We start from the raw sequence: 18988 nt of genomic DNA, 5'->3' as shown, positions 1-18988 counted from the left end.
CAGCCTAATTTGCTTAAGAAAAGATTTTTACTAGGTTTTTGCTAATATAATTACATTATGATTCAGGTTTTTGTTATGTGTATCATAAAATTCTTAGGGGTCACCAGAATACAGCTCCCATCTGCTGTATCCTATCCATTTTTCACTGGTATATCTACTTAAAAGTAAGAAGTTTCCTTTTGCACCAAACCACCAGATTGCTTGAACTAAAATGTTAGACTTGGGTAAACATTTTTAGCCTACCAAATTAGATATATAAATTGCTGGATGTTTCTGTGAATCAATAGTATCTTCAGAGACTAACACTTGAATTGATAATCAGCCAAGTGACTTTGCCCACAAAACTCATATTTATAGGATTTGAAGGAAATATTTGTACAACAGTGAAGATTAAAGTTCAAAAGAGGGGAAAATGTTTGATTTTCCGAGGTTAGGTATTAACTCTTAGACAAGGGAAATTGTGGAATCTCTGTAGAGTTTTATATATATATAAAAGAAAACTCTACACAAATTTATCTTTCTGGAAAGGTAAAATTAACTCCTGTCAGGAAGCTAGACTGTGGGCTCTATAAACAGAGACCATGTCTTTTTCATTCATCAGTGTATTCCAGCTCTGGGCACAGCATTCCCACATACTAGGCTCTCAATAAATATTTCTGAATGAATGAATGAGAAGAGGGGTGAACTTAAAACCTTCACAGAGGCTCTTTCATTCCTGAAATTTTGTGAACGTTGGCAGAAGTTAAATTAATTACTTCAGTTTAAAAGATAATATTTTGAGTACTATTTTCAATTCTAGATAGTTCTCATACTAGCCCAAACGCTTGGATGGTTGGTGGTTCCTTGAATCTGCATGAGGTAATAATAAGCATATAATGGTTTGGAAAACTTTGGCCTTCACAGACTTGCAGCACTTTCAACTAAAAATACCAGATTAGAATTTTCCCGAGGTTTTATACCTTTATTCCCAAGGTTTTTGTGCCAGTATTTTATAATAAGTAATCCACCATTTAAATGTATAGTGCTTCAGGTCTCAGGAAATTAGCACTCATCTTTCCTGGACTGAAAAACATCTGTTAACTTTCTCATATACAGTGGTTGCTAATTTGCATGGATCGCATTCTCACAGCAGCCCTGTGCAGTAGGCTGGGTGATATTTGCTTAACTTCAAAATGAGGATATGGAGAGTTAGTACACTTGCCTAAGAAAGCAGTGAGACACAGGGATGAGCTAGCATGCCTAGCAGCTGATTCGTATCCTACAAAGGAAAATAAAATAAGAACTGGATGGTACTTTGCAGTTTATAGTAATCATGAACATATTATCTCAATTGTTCAGATTTAGACATAAGAAAACCAAAGTCCAAAGAGGGTAAAAGAAATTGTCCAATGTTAACTATTGGTGGATTCTAACAAGAATTCACAGTTCCCTGCCTACATATCTTAGCCCTTTTGTGCTTATTTGGTTCATTGGTTGTTCTAGGACTTCTGATGCGTAGAATTGGTTTACTAATAATCCTTGGTTCATCTCACACTCTCCTCAGTGGTCCACACATGGCTCTCTATGTTGTTACATAGTAATTTTTAATATAGAAATAAGAGCCTCATGAATCACCACCCAACATAAAAGCTAGGACACTGACAATTAACCATCGCCTAAAATGCCTCCTCATCTCTTTCCTCTCCCTCCCCTCCCCCAGGGTCACCAACAGTCTGAATGTTATTTTCATTGCTTCACTCTGTGTTCTTTTTCATACAGGTTTATGGTGTGTTTGAGCATGTGTATGTATTCCTAACAGATTAATATTTCATTTTAATATTTTAACTTTAAGAAAAGTATATTATGCTATATAGAATGTTTTGGGAATTATATCATGTGGTATATATTGGAGGGGACCTGATGTGTGATTGGAGATACCTTAACCAACTAAACTAAAGAATCACAGTATATACACCATTTACCCGCCCAAGAAGTATATAGGTATTATTATGTTTTCACATGTAAAATGTATAGATTACATTAAAGTATCCAGTCTCTTAAGCTTCAGACATGTTTAGATGTATTCTACCTAGTATTATTTAGTAAAGATGCATTCTTTAAATTAATATTTATTGAGTGCCTACCCGACCTAGGAGGTACTGAACTGTGCTGGGATACACTTTTAAACAAAATAGACACCCTCCTCAAAAAAAAAAAAAAAAAAAGAAAAAGAAAAAAGAAAGAAAGAAAAGAAAAATCCCTGATCTTATGGAAATAACCTTGCATAGAGGGAGAAGCAGACAATAAACAAAATAAATAGGTAAAATATACAGGATGTCAGATGATAAGTGCTACCAAAAAACAAACAAACAAACAAAAAGTGGTCCTTAGTACTGGGGTTTGCAGTTTTAAAGAGAGGTTAGCGATGGATTGGGGGAGGGGATCCTTTTTCGGCGGGTGATATTCAGAGGTAACTTGTGAGCTCAATCAGAAAAGAAGTAAACTCTTGGGAAACCCCCACGCTCAGCCTATATCTGTCTTTAGGAGAACGGGCTCTGTTGGTATTGATGGCTCCCCGGAGAGAAAATACATTTTCCTCCCACTTTTTTTCCATCTGGCCATGCCCTCAGCTAGGATCTCGCCGAAAGCCTGCTCCGACCCCATCAGCCGTTTAACCCGGGCGCGACCACCGCCCTCCCGCACCTGGCGAGGCCGCCGCGCGCGCGCGCCGCCGGGGCCGCCCTCGGGCCGCTCCCGGGCCCGGCGGAGACGCGCGCGCGCGCCCGGGCCCGCGGCCTCCCGACGGGGACGTGGCCGGGAGGGCGGCGCGCGCCTCGCTAGGCAGCTGCGGTTGGTGTGGGCGCTCACGTCAGGGCTAGGAGGCGGCAGGAGGGGGTTAGTGGTGAAAAGAGTGAGAAAGACATGAGGCAGCCCGGCAAGAAACGAGAAAGAGTTCGGTGGCGAGCGAGGGAGTTTTAGAGACGCCTGGCGAGCTGGACCCGAGCCTGCGGGAGAGCGTGGCCGACTGGGCTCCTCGCCTCCTCCGCGCGCTCTCCTGCCTCCGATTTCAGCACCCGGGGCGGAGAACAGTTCCCGGCAGCCGGCCGCGCCGCCCAGGGGCGCCGGCGGGGGTACCTGGAGCCTCTCAAGGGGGCTCAGGAGCACCCTCTGAGAGCCCAGGGTGAACGCCACCTTCTCCCCTCTCTCGGTGTGCGAATAACACTGGGGAAAAGCATCCGGCGGCCTCAGGGAGCCCTGAAGAAGCCGAAGCAGAATGTACCAGGGACACATGCAGGTAAGACATCTCCTTCTAGCTGGAAAGAAATCTTGAGGGGAAATTTAAGAGCAAAGTAATTCACCAAGTAACTGTGGTCAAGTGCTGTGTTTACTTCAACAAGTGAAATGGTGCAACATAACCGTGACATTTCTATCCAGTGCTGTCGGTGAAACTAAACGGGGTCCGAAGGTGGGAGAAGGGGAGGAAAGACCTCGGAACTTCGATTGAGGGAAGTTTGTTTTCTGTGCATTCCCTGAGCCTGTTTCTTTAAATAGGTTCTAGGAATCCAAACTGAAGAAAGCCTGGAGATGACCGTATTTCCGTTGTAATCCTATTGATGCATCTCCTCGTATATGTCAACTCAAGGGCAAACAATAGGAAAGACAAGGCTTTCCCTTTACTCGTCTGCAAAGGTTTCTTGGCAGTTTGAACACTTTGCTACTTTATTTTTTTTTAAGTGTTGTTATTTAAAATGGTTTGTGCTGTATTTTGTCCCGTTCAAACGATGGGACACTGTCACCTCTCCCAATAGTTACAGGATGACTTGGGAGAATGAATTTCAAACACATGTCCAAGAGGCTCTAATGTTTTTCAGGGGAAGTACTGCTTTTAGTTGTCATTAATGTTTATCTGAGCCAAGCCATGCTTCTCTCCAATGCAAAGACTCTACTCTTTTGGGCAAGATTAATTTAACCTTGACTCCAGTTCTCATTCACATGGTTCGTTCTTCCTTACAATGGCAGGTGTATGTCAAAGTATGAATTGAGCTTTTTTGATGTTCCTATAAATGCTTTAGTCATCAGCTTTGATCTTTGGGCTTCTTTTCCATTTCAAAAATGATCAAATGCAGTCATCATTTGTGAAGCCTTCAACCTGGTGTGTAACATATGTGAATACTGAGGTTGTCACTTACATTTGTTTTAAAACAATTGAAAATAGATTAGTATGTTTCTATATTCATGACTTAGTAATTACTCAATGTTTAATTTCCAGATCTGTGGGGAAATTCATTTGGACTTTAATTACTTTTATATCAAATATAGTATTGTATCATATACATAAGTTTTGTAAGAATTTTGAATTGGCACTACTAGAATTCTAAAAGCATTTCCTATTGTACTGACAATATTCCTGTTTTGAAAATTATAAATGGTATTATATCATATTTGATAGACTATAATTTGTCACAAATATATTTCTAAGTACATGTAGTAATTATAGTCTGCATTTTTCTTATCAAAGCTACACTAATTGGGGAGTTTAATAGTAGAGTCATTCAAATAATGACTGCTGAAAATTAACAAAGATCTATAACTATAGTCTTATGCTTTATCTGTACCCAAGAATGATACTTTAATTTTATTTATTACCTATTTATTATATCTCTAAACATTCTTTTCACATCTTCACGGGGATAAAATAGGAAGGTTTTAATAAATAGAATAAATGTTGAGAAAATTACTCATTCACACAAAATTCATAACTGACTGCTTGGGGCAATTCACAAAAGCTGTCCACAGAATTTTTTGTTTGAAAAATATGCTATTGTAAATGACGAAAAGAAGCAACGATCTGGTAAATTCATGTATGCAAGAACAATTTTAAATGAATTTTCTGAATATTTCAGGGAGAATATTATTTAAACTTGAATTGACCAGAACAATATCCAAGTGTTTGATTTCACTTTAAGAGAATGGACAAAATGCAAGACTCTGCATATGCTCTGAACTTAATGTTTTCTGCTTGTACACTGCTGTAACAGCAAATATGATGGCTTGCAATAAAACTCACAAGTCTTTACTGCCAAGCTTAACTCGAAAACATTACTAAAGACTGTAATCAGTATGCTTACCAAAATTTCAGGGTGCAATATATTTTTCTTATTTACAATAGACATTAATGTTAATCATAAAACTCCAAGGCTTAAGGAGTTTTACTAACTATTTACTGAGATGATCATTTGAATGGAACTCCCCCTCATTCCAAAAAAAAAGGCTATTAAAACCTGATTTATACTATGCTTGTTTACTTACTCCAGTCCCTTTCCCAAAGGATCTTATTTAGCCTATAGACAAAATCTCCACTGTGTTGATATATTTTTATTAGATAAATAACCTTTCCTTATCAGAGAGCATCATCTTCCTGTTTGTATCTGACTCTAATCACAGACAAGGAGATACATAGTCCAAACACTTTTAAATGTTTTTGAATAAAAAATCTGAATACATATTTGTTAAAGTGAACCTGTGGCGGGCAGATTTGCCAACATTTCTGCCAACTTTGTGGTTCATTTGAAATATTGGTGTTACTTGGCTAATACTTTAAAGCAAGAGTGAAACCAAAATGTTTGCAGTCAGTACCTCTGCCTTCTAATTCTTCTCTTTTCTTTATGCAAGGCATTTTAAAATGAAATTCTTTGTAAATAAGCTGTCTGGAGCTGGGGTGGTTCACATGAAGCCTTATAAAATAGTCTAATTTGAAATTCCTGTGATGCTTTTGTTTTGCAATTTAATGATTTTACAGATAGAGTCTATTAATTCTTATACATTTGTCTAATTTATCCAGTTTGCCATGCAACCTGAATTTATTTTAGAAACCACAAACTTTTAAAACCACACATTTGGTTTACTCTGCTAGTTCATCAAAAGACAGACGTTTCCAAACAGCATTACATTGTAGCACATATTTCCTTGGTTCCATAGTAAATACCTTAGATATGTATTTCTTAGGAGCAGGACTCTAGAGTCGTGCTGTTTTCCAACCGTATCATCAGTTACTTCCAAGGGGAATTTGTTTCCCCAGCAACTTAAGCAAAGGTAGTTTCTTTAGTAGCTGTTTAGGTTTACTTGTTTTCCATTTGGTAGAGTGGACAGTGATCATTAAATATATGTTAGCATCAGTTCTGACAAAATGTTCTATTTCTAATAGATGATCTGTGGTATGTGGTATTAAGCCCCCATGCCTCTGTATGTTCTGTGCTATGGTATTTACATGACCATGTGCATATGAGTTAACATTGCTAAATAGAACGAAATAATTCCATGTGTCTAAATATTTCCTTTCCCGAACTCATTTTTTTCTGGAGTGGTATAAATATAGAGCAATATAATTTAAATTTGAAAGTAAGATTTGGGTTTTTTTCATTATTGATGAAGAACTCACGGTAAATTTCTGTTATAAAAATTGTTTCAGACGGCAATCAAACACAAATCTATTCATAATTTTAACTGGTATTTGCTACAGATATTTAAAACAGACTTTTTAGACTTCTTCCAGTCAGCTAAGAAATCATTCCATGCCTCTGCTTCACAGGACATAAATTAAATAAAATTTAAATGAACAACTGTAAAAGTAGCCATTTTATTTGTCTTTCTCCACAGGGGTTTTGTGTGTGTCATGTATGTTTATCTTTATTTATTTAAGACTTTACTTATGATTTTTCTTAAAATTTTCACGAAGGGGAGGAGGTTAGGTAACATGAATTATGATAATACATTAGTTCTGACCCTGGGAATTCATTTAGGCTCACTAGAAACAATGCACCTAAGAAGTCAATCCAAGATAGGATTGTAGAATGTTGTTTTCAGCACCCATAGCAGCAGCTTGTCGTAACTGAGACCCTCAGCTAAGCTGTAAAGTAGATGATATTTATCATGGATACTTCCACCTCTCTGACAGAGCCATTTTCTCCCTCCCGATGCAATTATTTTCTGACTTGTGTCATTTATAATTAAATCTTTTGCTAACATGCTAACCGCTAACAAAGATATATCAAATACCAATACACTATACACACACATACCACTGTAGTATTTATCTTTTCAGAGGAGAATCTTTGAAAACCACTGTGGAGGGGAGTACTGAGCATGTTTACAGGAGAATGAGGCAAGGATGTCCAAAGCAAGGGTTAGTTGTGTTGCTGTTTTGGTCAGGGTGAACTGCTGTCTTCTCCCTTCCCCCTCTTAAAAGATACCTGCCCTCCTCCTCAAAACTTTGTCCCTGAATAATAATGATCATTAATGCAATGAATTTATTATTGGAAATATTAGCTAGAACTCTACTGAAGGACACTCATGCACAGTTAAGCTGAGGCTCAAAATTATGGCACAAACTCCTGCAAGATTCTAAAGTGCCTTCTGATACACTTACAAGCACACTGTGTTTGGTGTGGATTTATTGTTGAGTTTCCAACACTTAAAAATTATAAAAGCTATGCAGAATATTTGATTAACCTGAAAAATCTCAATCCCCCACAATACTGGCCAGCAGTTCACATTATAAATTTACTGTCAGAAACACAATATGGTCTTCCTGGATTTTGTTTATGGTTTATAAACATTTTTCCTAAAAACATGTGTTTGAAAGTAAAAATTCTGGCATCTGAATGTTTTTACTATAAGATATTTTTAAGTAAAGAATGAGAAAAGATTAAGCCAGATTTTGTTAATTTTGAAATCCTGAATCTCCTGCGTTTCCCACTGCCAACCTTGGGAACATTAAGATGTGATGTACCATGTAGTCAAAACATCTGGAAGGTGGCATTTTTTCACTTTTTGTTGAGAGCTCATGTTGCCAACATAGGCATCATCTAAAGCTATTTAACGGTTTTATATTTTAGAATTCAGTTCTTGATACATTTATAGACTAACCAGTGTGTGTTTCCTACACTAAATGTGATGGTAAATCTAATGTTTCCTTATTAACAGACCTAAGTCCAATCTAAGTGTTTTGGGACATCAAATATGATGTACTTTCAAATGTGGTGATTGAGAAAATGGGGCTTCCAAGAAACCTTTTTAAAATTTTTTTATAATTCAGGATGAGCAAAAGAAAAAAATCATCTTGAAGTATATAGCACATAATCCATGGATCAGAGACCAGTGCTGTGAATTGCAGGTTACATTTCTTTTAATGACTGATTTCTTCCTTTACCACCATCCTGCCCACTTCCACCCTACCTCACCTATGCCATCCTCTCTAATAGGAATGCCAAATGGAAAACTTCCTTTCCCAGTCTGCTAAGATAGAGCATTACATATATTATTATATTATACAGAATATAAACATCTTCCAGTTGTTAATACCCCATTGATTAAATATCAACACTATTGCTGATTGTTCAGAGCTCAGAGTAGACAAAACACACTGCCAATATAGTATTATGATATCATTTATCACTGATCCCTATTTATAACCAATGAATTACTTCTCCTATTAAAATTCCATTAGATAAAAGACCAATATCATATTCTATGTGAGATTTCACTAAATAGATCATCTTTATGAATTATTTTTAGACAACCACTGTTAGAAATTGACAGATGAAAAAGAATGAGCTCATTTAGATAGGAAGGGGCCGCTTACCCACCATAGCATTCAGGAGAAACACACAGAACCCTGCCAGCAGCTCTGAGATGGGATGAACCTGAGCCAAGTGGGAGAGATTGCATTGCAAATACATACACAACTCCCCAAAGTCTCTGCTCATGTGCAGATGCCTCTGGAAAACCCAGATAAACCTTGCAACACCCTATTTCCCCAAACAGAACACCATATGGTAAGCCATGAATCATGAAGATTCCAAGAGAGGATTGTTGCTGTTGTGATGCCAGAAATCTACCCAGGGAGCCACAAAATTCCCACTCCCACAAGCCCTCTTAAGAATCATGTGGTTCTTAAAGCAACTGATATAAGATAGGAATTTGTAACCATGTCATATAAGCAATGGTTGAAGGAACTGGGGTTTTTTAGCTTGGAAAGTAAAGACTTAGAATGACCATTATGACTCATATAAATATTTGAAGGGTTGTTGTGTAGGAAGGGGATAGAACTGTTTTGTACAGACTTGAGGGCCAGAACTATTTTCGTATCTGGATGAGGTCAAAGGTTTTCTCAAGACAATGACAGAAGGCTCTGGCTGCAGCACTCAGTTCCCACTGTGTGCTATGCCTTCTTGGAGATGGAAGAAGCCTTCAGTGAATGGTGAGCTGGCAGGGGAGCAGAGCACAAATAAAGGCCTCTGATCCATGATCATTATGCCTTGTAGATGAAATCCAGTGAAAAAGACCACACCAGGAGAAAGACCACACATATGAGATACATGTGAGTTTGTGTTTACATGTATGTATCTTACCAAAATTGTTAAAGGTGACTGAAACAATGACCCAAAGTAAGCAAAACCCAACATTTCCTGGAGAATATTCCCTGGTTACCTAACAGTCAAAAAGTGGGTATCAGACAGGACCAAGCCAGTACCATCATGCAAAGTGACCACAAATAGTAAAAGTCAGAAAATATAGAACTTCCTTAAAGAAATAAGAAAGAAAAATCAAAACACCATGAGAAGACAAAGCTGCTAGAACTCAATTCCCACCCTAGACCTACTGAATCGGGTATGAAATTTTTCAAGCTAGCCAGTGATTCACATGCACATTAATGTTTGAGAAGCACTGGTGTAAAAAAAAATCTGTATATAGACCAGAGCTTAAGCTGTTGAGCTGAGATCCTAGTGGAAAGCTCATTCTTAGGTAGCTTTCTGACATCACAGAGGGATGGTGAAGTCCCTGAGAAAGGCGGAGTTGACAAGAGCCATTATCACAACTATACTTGAATAAAATTTATTCTTTATATTGATTTGAAATCTGTCTGACTATAACCTCCACCCATTTGGTTTTATATTTTCTTTCTTGAGAAATGCATTAGCCTATTATGTTGCACTTGAACAACACAAACCTTCAAATATTAGAGAACTATCATGTCTCCCATCCCCTTAAATCTTTTCTTCTCCAAAATACAGCAAGTTCATTCAACACTTTCTTTTTTTTTTTAAGATTTATTTTTTATTTATTTCTCTCCCTTCCCCCGCCCGCTATCTGCTCTCTGTGTCCATTCACTGTGTGTTCTTCTGTGTCCGCTTGTATTCTTGTCAGCGGCACCGGGAATCTGTGTCTCTTTTTATTGTGTCATCTTGCTGCATCAGCTCTCCATGTGTGTGTCACCACTCCTGGGCAGGCTGCAGTTTTTTCGCAAGGGGCTGCTGTCCTTACAGGGCACACTTCTTGCGCATGGGGCTCCCCTACACGGGGGACACCCCTGTGTGGCACGTAACACCTTGTGCGCATTAGCACTGCACATGGGCCAGCTTACCACATGGGTCAGGAGGCCCTGGGCTGGAACTCTGGACCTCCCATATGGTAGGCAGAAGCTCTATCAGTTGAGCCAAATCCACTTCCCTCATTACTTTCTCATACCAGCATTTCTAATATTTAATGGCTCAGTGAAAGCATGCCACTCCAAAAAAGACACACTGTTCAAAATATGACCTGACCAATAAAAACTGTGAGATTCTTTATCTTTTGGAAAAATCATATGTTCAGATAGCCTAAGACAACTTTAGCTTCTTTAGACCAAATTGTTTTCTAATTTGTTTTTATGTTTCTATTCTCTGAATCAGTTGGAAGTTATCTCACAGATGTTTGGTCTTTACACTGGAATAATCTTGGGTCCAAATGGCTGGTTAGAGTATTCTAGGTCAACGATTCCTTAGAACTTTTATTCTGTGTTCCCAATGTCTCTGACAATTGCTCTAATGTTCAGTTGGGGGCGGGGGGGTTAGCAGAATCCTGAGATTGAAGGGCCCTTGAAAATATTTTGTTCAGCCATTTCATTTCACAAATGAGGAGACTGAGGTCCAAAGAAGTTAACTGATTTGCTCAAAATTCCCACATTGGTTAGTTAGCAGAGCAAGGGCTGGAATGAAAGCTGCTTTACCCCATTGTAATATTTCCATTACACCATTATTTTTTACTTTGATGGTTATTATAATCAAAAATATAAATGAAAAGAAACCATTAAAACAAACCACCAGAATTTTCCCAACATCCAGGTATTTGACATTTAGTCACTAAACAGATATATTCCTGCTTTTCAGTTTTAGTATAATTATTTGGTATTTTGTATGTTCAGATATGCTACCATTTTAGCTCACAATGGAAGAAAGTCTGATAAATAACTGTGTTTTAAGGTGAAATTAGATACCATGAAAAGTTGTTTCATTTCTTTTCCTGAAGGTGTTCATCACTCACCTTGGACTCACTAGATTGGCCATTTAAGAAAACTGGCTTGACAGATTCTTTGAACTATTTGCTTAAATATACAAATAAATTGATCAAGGGTTCTGAGCTTTAAGCAAAAGAAACCACCTCTGGTTTGTGTATGCAGAAAGGGAATTTATTAAAAGTGTATTTGGAGGGGAGTGAATGTCGCTCAGTGGTTGAATGCCTGCTTCCCATGTACAAGGTCCCACGTTCAATCCTCAGAACCTCCTAAAAAAAGTATATTTAGATACTTAATAAACATAGAAGTAATAAGGGAGATAGAAAAATACCCATATTAAAATTTTATTTAGGTGAGAATGCTGAATGGATGCTAAATCTGAGGAAGGGGCAGTTTGATGAGGAACAGGACATCTATATAATATCAAAGTATCATCCATATACTATAAAGGAAAATAGCGTATTGTCAGTGGAGAAATTAGACAACACCTTAACTAAGTAATCAAAATCAACATCACAAATAAGAGGAAAGCAGATATTGTGTAATTCTGTGGGAATACCACAATAGTACTTACAGAGTTTTCCTGCCAAAAATGCACACCCTGAATCTAATCATGAGAAAAACTTTGACAGACCTCAAATGAGGAATATTCTATAAAATAACCAGATTGTATTTTTCAACTCTATCGATATCATGAAAAAAAAAGAAATAAAAGCTGAGAAACTGTTACAAATTAAAAAGAAACCTGAGAGACTTCTAAATGCAGTACATGATCCTGAGCTGGATCTTAAACTGGGAAAAAATTTCTATAAAACACAATTGATAAAACTAGAATATGGGCTGTTGTTTAGATTAGTATTATATCAATGCTAAATTTCCTGAATTTAATAACTATACTGTGGCTATGTAAGAGAACTTCCTTGTTCATAGAAAATACATGCTGCAATATGAAAGGGTAAAGGACCATGATGAATGTAACATACTTTAAATGATTTAGATATAATAATGATAATAATAATAAATATATATGTATTGTATTAAATACATACAGAGGGGAAGAATACCAAAGCAAATACAGCAAAATGTTAAAAATTGGTATATCTGGGGAAAGGGTATATGGGAGTTCATTGTACTAATCTTAAAACTTTTCTGTAAGTTTGAGATTATTTCAAAAGAAAAAGTTATTTAAAATGTAAAAAAAAAAAAAAAAGAAGTAGATTGGGGGCACCACAGACTCCCAGAACTAGGCAGGGAGCACAGAGGGGAGTGAAGGGCTCAAGCAGCAGGCAGGAGGACAGCCCAAGTCATCGAACACACAACCAGTCTACTACGTGCTTGCACTTGTGACACTGCATACTTGGACACTGGTTCAGCCACTGCACCACAGCTGTGCTATCCATGGGGCCTCAGCTGCTGCTGCTCCCTGCCAAGAAGGATTCTATACCATGACTGCTTCTCTGTGTCACCCACTCCTTACTCAAGGCGTGTGGCTGATTGATGGAGCTTAGGTCACACAGTCATATCCTAGCTGCAAAGTAAACTGAAAAAATGCATATCTGCCTACCATTAAGATGCAGAAAATGGGCAATTTCCCAAATGTAAGTTTAAAGATTAGATTTGGGAAAGTTTTTTTTCAAAGCCAAATGTTCAGTATAACAAGACAACATGTTACACATATTGCTTGAAGGTAGAATAGACCCCTACCTCTCCATCTTGACTTGCTGGAGTCTAGTCTGCCTTCAGGGATGAGAGTTAAAAGGGAATAATTCTCTTTAAACCCGATGCTTATTTAGTACTACCTGCAATTGCCTGCAGGCCTCCAGGAGAGTGAAAGTAGAGTATATTGGTTTATTAAGTCATGCCACAAAGAAGAGAAGAGTGATACTTCTATCGTTCATCAGTGTCCATCTACTGCTCACTTCTATTTTTCTGAGTAATTGGAAAGACTTCTATTGAGAATTCCATAATTAATCATGGAATTAAAATACATATCATGTATTTTAATACATGAACATCTTTTCTCTCCATATGCAGAATTATAATGTGGAAAACTGGGCTCTTTAGTGTTTCATATTCATTTAAAGGATGATCATAATCAAGATAACCTATACATTTGAATCATTAATATTGAAATGCTTTCTCTTATTAAGTCTTTAGGAAGATTTATGTAAGACAAAAAGAAAGTGTGCTTAAGTTTGGGACAAGATTAAATTAAAATAGAATCTTGGAGATATAAAAGTCCTCAGAGTTCATATAGCACAACTTCATCATTTCACATTTGAGGGAACTGAGGGCAAGTCTTGGTGATTCAGACTTCTAGAATTAGTTGCCTTTCCCCTAAATGAAAAACAAAATGTATCCTGAAAGACATACATCATATGTCACTTAGTAATCCTCACATTTAAAAAGGCACCAAAACATATTGGTTAAGAGTTTGCACTCAAGGATCATACAGCTCCAAGTTCAAATCCTGGGTTTACCACATATTAACTGTATAATCTTGGTTTAGTACCTTATCTTCTTTATACCCACTTTCCTGATCTAGGGCACAGTGACAAAAAATGTACCCATATATTATGATGACTTGGTAAGGATTAAATAGGATGTAACATAAATGGCTTTGTATGTAATAATTGCTCATATGATGTTAGCTCTTATCCATATTTTATAGAGCTTGCAAAGTTTTTCATATATGTTGTCATATGTGGAAAAAGAATGACTTTAGCCACAGCAGTGCCTATACCTGGGTATTCAGATGCTTAATTTTCTTGTTCTTTCAAAATTCTGGAATTTTTCCCCATCTCCCCATCCCCAAACACTTGACTTATACACTCTAAATATTTACTCATCCTTCAATATTTCACTGAAATGTTACTTCCTCCCACTGAGTGCTGCTCTGTACCACCCCCGCCCCTGTCCACTGCAGAATTAAGGATGCCTTCCTCAGTGCTTCTTTAGCACCTTATAGGCATCAATAATACCATAATTAAAAGATGGCTTTATTTTTGGATCAGTCTCCCAGACTGCTTGGAAGCTCATCTATGACATTGCATCTTTATATACATCTTTATATCCCTGGAGATGCTTAGTGCTAAAGACATACTGTTAATGGAGTATTTAATGAAAGAATGGATGAACTGATGAGTGAATGGTTGAAAGAAAGAGTGAATGAATGAATGAATGAAAGACTTATAAAAGTCCTTTAATGTTCTGAATAAGGATTCCAAATGCAGTTGGTATGGTCTCCCTGATCTTGAGACACACAAGGCTCCAGAACTGGTCTATTCCCATGAGTTTCAAGAGCAAATGCATATCAAAGGAAGTTTCCACATACTTGAAAGGGAATCAATTACAGGGAAACATTATAAACCTTATAATTAGATTGCCAGTGTAATTAACCAACACTACAAAGCAGCCTATCACTTTAATGGGTTCAACCTCTTTAAAGCCAAAGGACGGTCTGGGACTGCAGCTTTTAGAAATGTAATAGATTCATCCAATGGTTTCTAACTATATCTCTAACTGACTAAAGTCATTTGGAATTAGAATCCATTCCTCTAAGGTCCTTGACACTTCCTTCTTCACCATCACAGCTAGCTGTCAACAGTGATTTTGATAACAGTTGGCACACATATCCCTGAGACTAGCTGAGACCAGGTCATAGTTGGAATGACCTTAGGAAGCCAGCATTTGCCTATATCGAGTTGTAAGAGTTGCTCACACCCAAATCCTGACCAGTATCATCTCTCTCTCCCTCTCTCTCTCTCTCTCTCTTCCCCACACACCCATGCTCGCGCGCGCGCACACACACACTCATGCAGAAAGTTTTCCAAGGATTGAAGGAGGAGCTACAGTGACAACAGTTATCCAGGACACTTATCTATATTGTGAGCCTGTGTGAATCTGGAGATCTTATTTTGTCTCCCACAGTTACTCCCATACAGGAATTTGAGATATAGAGGAATAATTCTTCCCATTCAGACACAGGTTAAAAAGACTTTAAAAATCACATGTCGAAACAGCTCACTAACAGGAGGAGAGGATATAACAATGTCAGTGACATATACCACCTCTGGGTAAATTGTCAAAAGGCACTCCCTCTGGTTAGACCAAATACACATAGACTCTCCTTTTCCTAGGAGCACACAACCCAACACCTAGGCATATGACTTGGCAAGGGGAATGGAGGGTTGGATTTCAGACCTGACTTGTGTTCACTTATCCAGAAATCTTTGCTCAACCAATCTTCACAACCGTATGCACTGACTCTGAAGGGATTCCCCTCTACCAAAAATCTAGTCATGTGTGTGTGCATGCACATGGGTATGAAAGTGAGTGGTAAAAAGGGGAGATATGAGCTCTATTTTACCAAAAATATCCAAGCAGAAACTAGATGTGAGTTTGCTAAGGCCTTTATGAATGATAGTTGGCTTAAAACTTTACTGGCTTTTCTTCCAACTCTGTGATTCTATTATTGTCAGGTCCTTAACCAGTGATACAACAAACCTATGGGCTTGATCAGAGCAGACTTCCCCAATTTACTAATAGCCATATCATGGAAAGCAAATTGAAAAATTTTGCTAGCACCAATTTACTTACTATTCCTTATGAAGCCAAAGATCAACCTGTCCTAATTCTTCAAAGGATATGGTGCATGGGAGGATCCTGCTGTAATTCTCCTCCCCATTCTCAAATAACAAGAGACACTTTCCTGTAAAGTCATCCAATATGGAATAACTCTTGGCTGGGCTAGAACACTGGAATCTCTGCTACAGTAGACACTTTTGGTGAAAGGTTCATAAAAGTTCATCTTTAGAGTATTTCAGTGCAGTTGGCAAAGGATAGATATTTTATCTTTGTCACGATGATAAAAGAGAATGCAGCACACAAGGTTTGACTGTCTGCCCAAACTTCTTCACCAAATAAGTTGAGCACTGAGGACCAGAATCTGGGTCTTCTGTTTTTCACTCAATTGTTTGAACTAGAATAGCAAATTCAGGCCACATCTCCATGTCAGTACATCAGTTACTGCAAAACAACTCAACTAACTGGGTACTAAAAGGATTTTGAAAGTTTTCTGGGACATTGCTGTGGCCCTAGAGGGTAGAAATCTCTGATGCATTCATTTTACCATTTACTCAAGGTAGATGCCAAAACCATACAGCTTTATCAATTCTCTGAACTCAACATCTGTATGTATTAATATAATACCTTGAAACTACCTTTATGTGTGATGGGGTATACTTTCCTAATAGAACACAGAACAGTGATGAAACATCCAACTTTTTGTGCAGAATACTTCTCTAGAATCAGAGATGCCCAGGAGACCAGAGCACAGTGAGGCTGTGGGGTTAATCAAAGCTCAGAAGCCCAATATAGAACCACTCTGTGTTATGTGTTTAGAGACAGAATCTCAGGTTGTATGTGTAAACAAAGTTAAAATATCAAAATAAACTTCAATCACTTATCTAATCATTTTGCTAATATCATTAAAAATATTTTGTGTTTTGTTTGCTATTATAAAACATTCAAAAACAATATGGTGATGAACCAAATGTTTCATGTTTTACTTTGATATTTTAATCTCTATTAAACTCATTTTTAAAATACTTGACTTTACTATTGAAAAGTTAATAGCTATTTATTTGGGTAACTATCTTAATATTTTTTCTGCTCTTAGAGATCATTTTGTTCAGGAAAAGAGAAAATATCAGCTTTGTTGAAAGAGAACTACTTCTAAATGGTAGGATCAAGATTTCTGTAGAGGAAATATGCATAGATCTTACTTAGAAATCTCAACTGATGTTCAAAGATCTACTTAAAATGAAAACACTGTTCCCTAATTTCTTAAAATTAATTTTAAGGTCTCCATTAATTTCGGAATGGAAAGATAAAGAAGTAACATCATAAAAATCAGAACATGATGGTAGTGACCCACTAACTCAATATAAAATTAAATTTAAAATTACCAAAGTAAAAAATCTTTTCTACCATAATTGAATTTGTTACAATGATATTTTTAGATATCAACCTCTAGCTCATACATGTGTTTATGCCCTGGTTTCAGAATCAATGATAATAGCATTTAAATGTTCTATGTTTTTCGGAAGCATTACTCTAACTAATCTTACATTTTAAGAGCTAAAGTACAATTATTTGTATCTAGTTTGTCGAAAATTATTACTTTACCTGGGGTTTATACTACACATAACTCTGCTGTTTTAATAAATATTTAAGTAGGTAGTCAGTCAGTTTGCAGGTAAAGAAATGTTAACACATCTAAGCTGAAAGCATAATCAGCCTGGAATCTATGTTCATCTTCAATCATTAGCTCCAAAGCAGTTATTTCTCCCCAAAAACCAGTCTCACCAACTGACCATCTCTCTATTCCAACTCAAAATCAACATGTCCAAAACTGTCCTGGCTGTCACCACCACCAACCTCCATAAAGTCCCCTCTGTATTATCCTAGATTGCTTAATACTGTCACCACCCACTCAATTACCTAAATCAGAAACCTGGAAGTCATCCTTTCCTCTTTCTTCTTCACTCCCTAAATTGCATCTAAGTGTCCAGCATTTACTTCCACATTCACTCCTGTTTTGCCTTTTCTCTACCATTGTAGAGCACTTCTTTATCATCTTTACCCTGCTGAGTCAGTATAGCCTCCCAGTTTGTCCATTTGCTTCCAGGATCACATGCATCTTATCCAGTTTGCTAAAGCATTAATTTGATCATATCACTCTTCTATCTAAAGTCCTTTTATAATGCACCATCATTTATAACACTGCTTCCAAGATGATTCTGTAGAATCATCATTGCTTGTTTAAAATTCAGATTCCTGGATGCCACTCCAGCTCTATTAACTCAGACACCCTGAGGATGAAGCCTGGGAATGTGCATTTTAACACTCTGCAGGTGAATTTTGTGCACATTGAACCATGAAAGACACAGGCCTCCAGAATAAGATGTGACTTATAAAGTCTGTTTCTCAGACCTATTCATCTACAACTTTCCAATAAGCACCTGGACACTGGCCTTGCTAAATTTTGTATACTTCCCCAAGTTGGACCTGTGCTTCCATGCTTCTGGCTTGTCCTAATGATGATGTTCTGTAACTGAAATCCCCATCATCTCACACAACTGGCCAATCCTTGCTTATCCTTCAAAGTTTAGTTAAAGTATAGTCTCCTAAAAGGAGTCTTCTCTGAGACCCAGGGCTGGGTTAGCCATCCTTCTCTGTGTTCATACAGCCTAAGCCTATGCAAAACTCTGTCAGCTTCCCTCTCTTTGCTCTCTGGCGGGTTTCTTTGGCTGTGTCTTGTTCATCTTTTAAACTCTAGTGCCTAGCACAGGGCCCACTGATGGTGGGTGAGCAAAACATGTTGGTGTTGGATTAAATAATGAATCATTTGAACTAATCTATCTTAGCCTTAATCAATATGCTCAATTTAATTTAGCAGAAATTTTCATGGACCAGAAATTCCCGTGGACCAGGGTTATATTGAGGATCTTATCTGGGCAGTTTGAAATGGAATTAAATTATTATAAAAGTGTGTGACTCCCTTTAAAAATCAATTAATTCCTTAGTAATGCATACAAACTCCTGTCTGATTTCTTTAGAAAGTGGAAAATATGAGGTACTGAACAAAGAGTATGATGCAGGAGGCAGAAGAAT

At 37.5% G+C, this 18988-nt stretch overlaps 1 protein-coding gene across 6 annotated transcripts in view; it reads left to right on the top strand.

The window, feature by feature from the left end:
- The first annotated feature begins 2747 nt into the window (after positions 1 to 2747).
- PEX5L (peroxisomal biogenesis factor 5 like) overlaps positions 2748 to 18988 on the top strand; it is a 231689-nt gene continuing 215448 nt past the window's right edge. For 3 of the 6 annotated variants that reach the window (XM_058295386.1, XM_058295383.1, XM_058295380.1), the window contains exon 1: positions 2748 to 3274. In XM_058295386.1, coding sequence (XP_058151369.1) covers positions 3254 to 3274 — 21 coding nt within the window. In that variant the 5' untranslated portion in view covers positions 2748 to 3253. The remainder of the gene's footprint in view (positions 3275 to 18988) is intronic. The other 3 variants (XM_058295385.1, XM_004478960.2, XM_071214647.1) reach the window with 3 other exon arrangements.

The sequence above is a fragment of the Dasypus novemcinctus genome, chromosome 4 (assembly GCF_030445035.2).
Source record: "Dasypus novemcinctus isolate mDasNov1 chromosome 4, mDasNov1.1.hap2, whole genome shotgun sequence".
NCBI lineage: Eukaryota > Metazoa > Chordata > Mammalia > Cingulata > Dasypodidae > Dasypus > Dasypus novemcinctus.
Note: the sequence above shows the minus strand (reverse complement) of the source record. Positions and strands in the feature narration are given on the sequence as shown.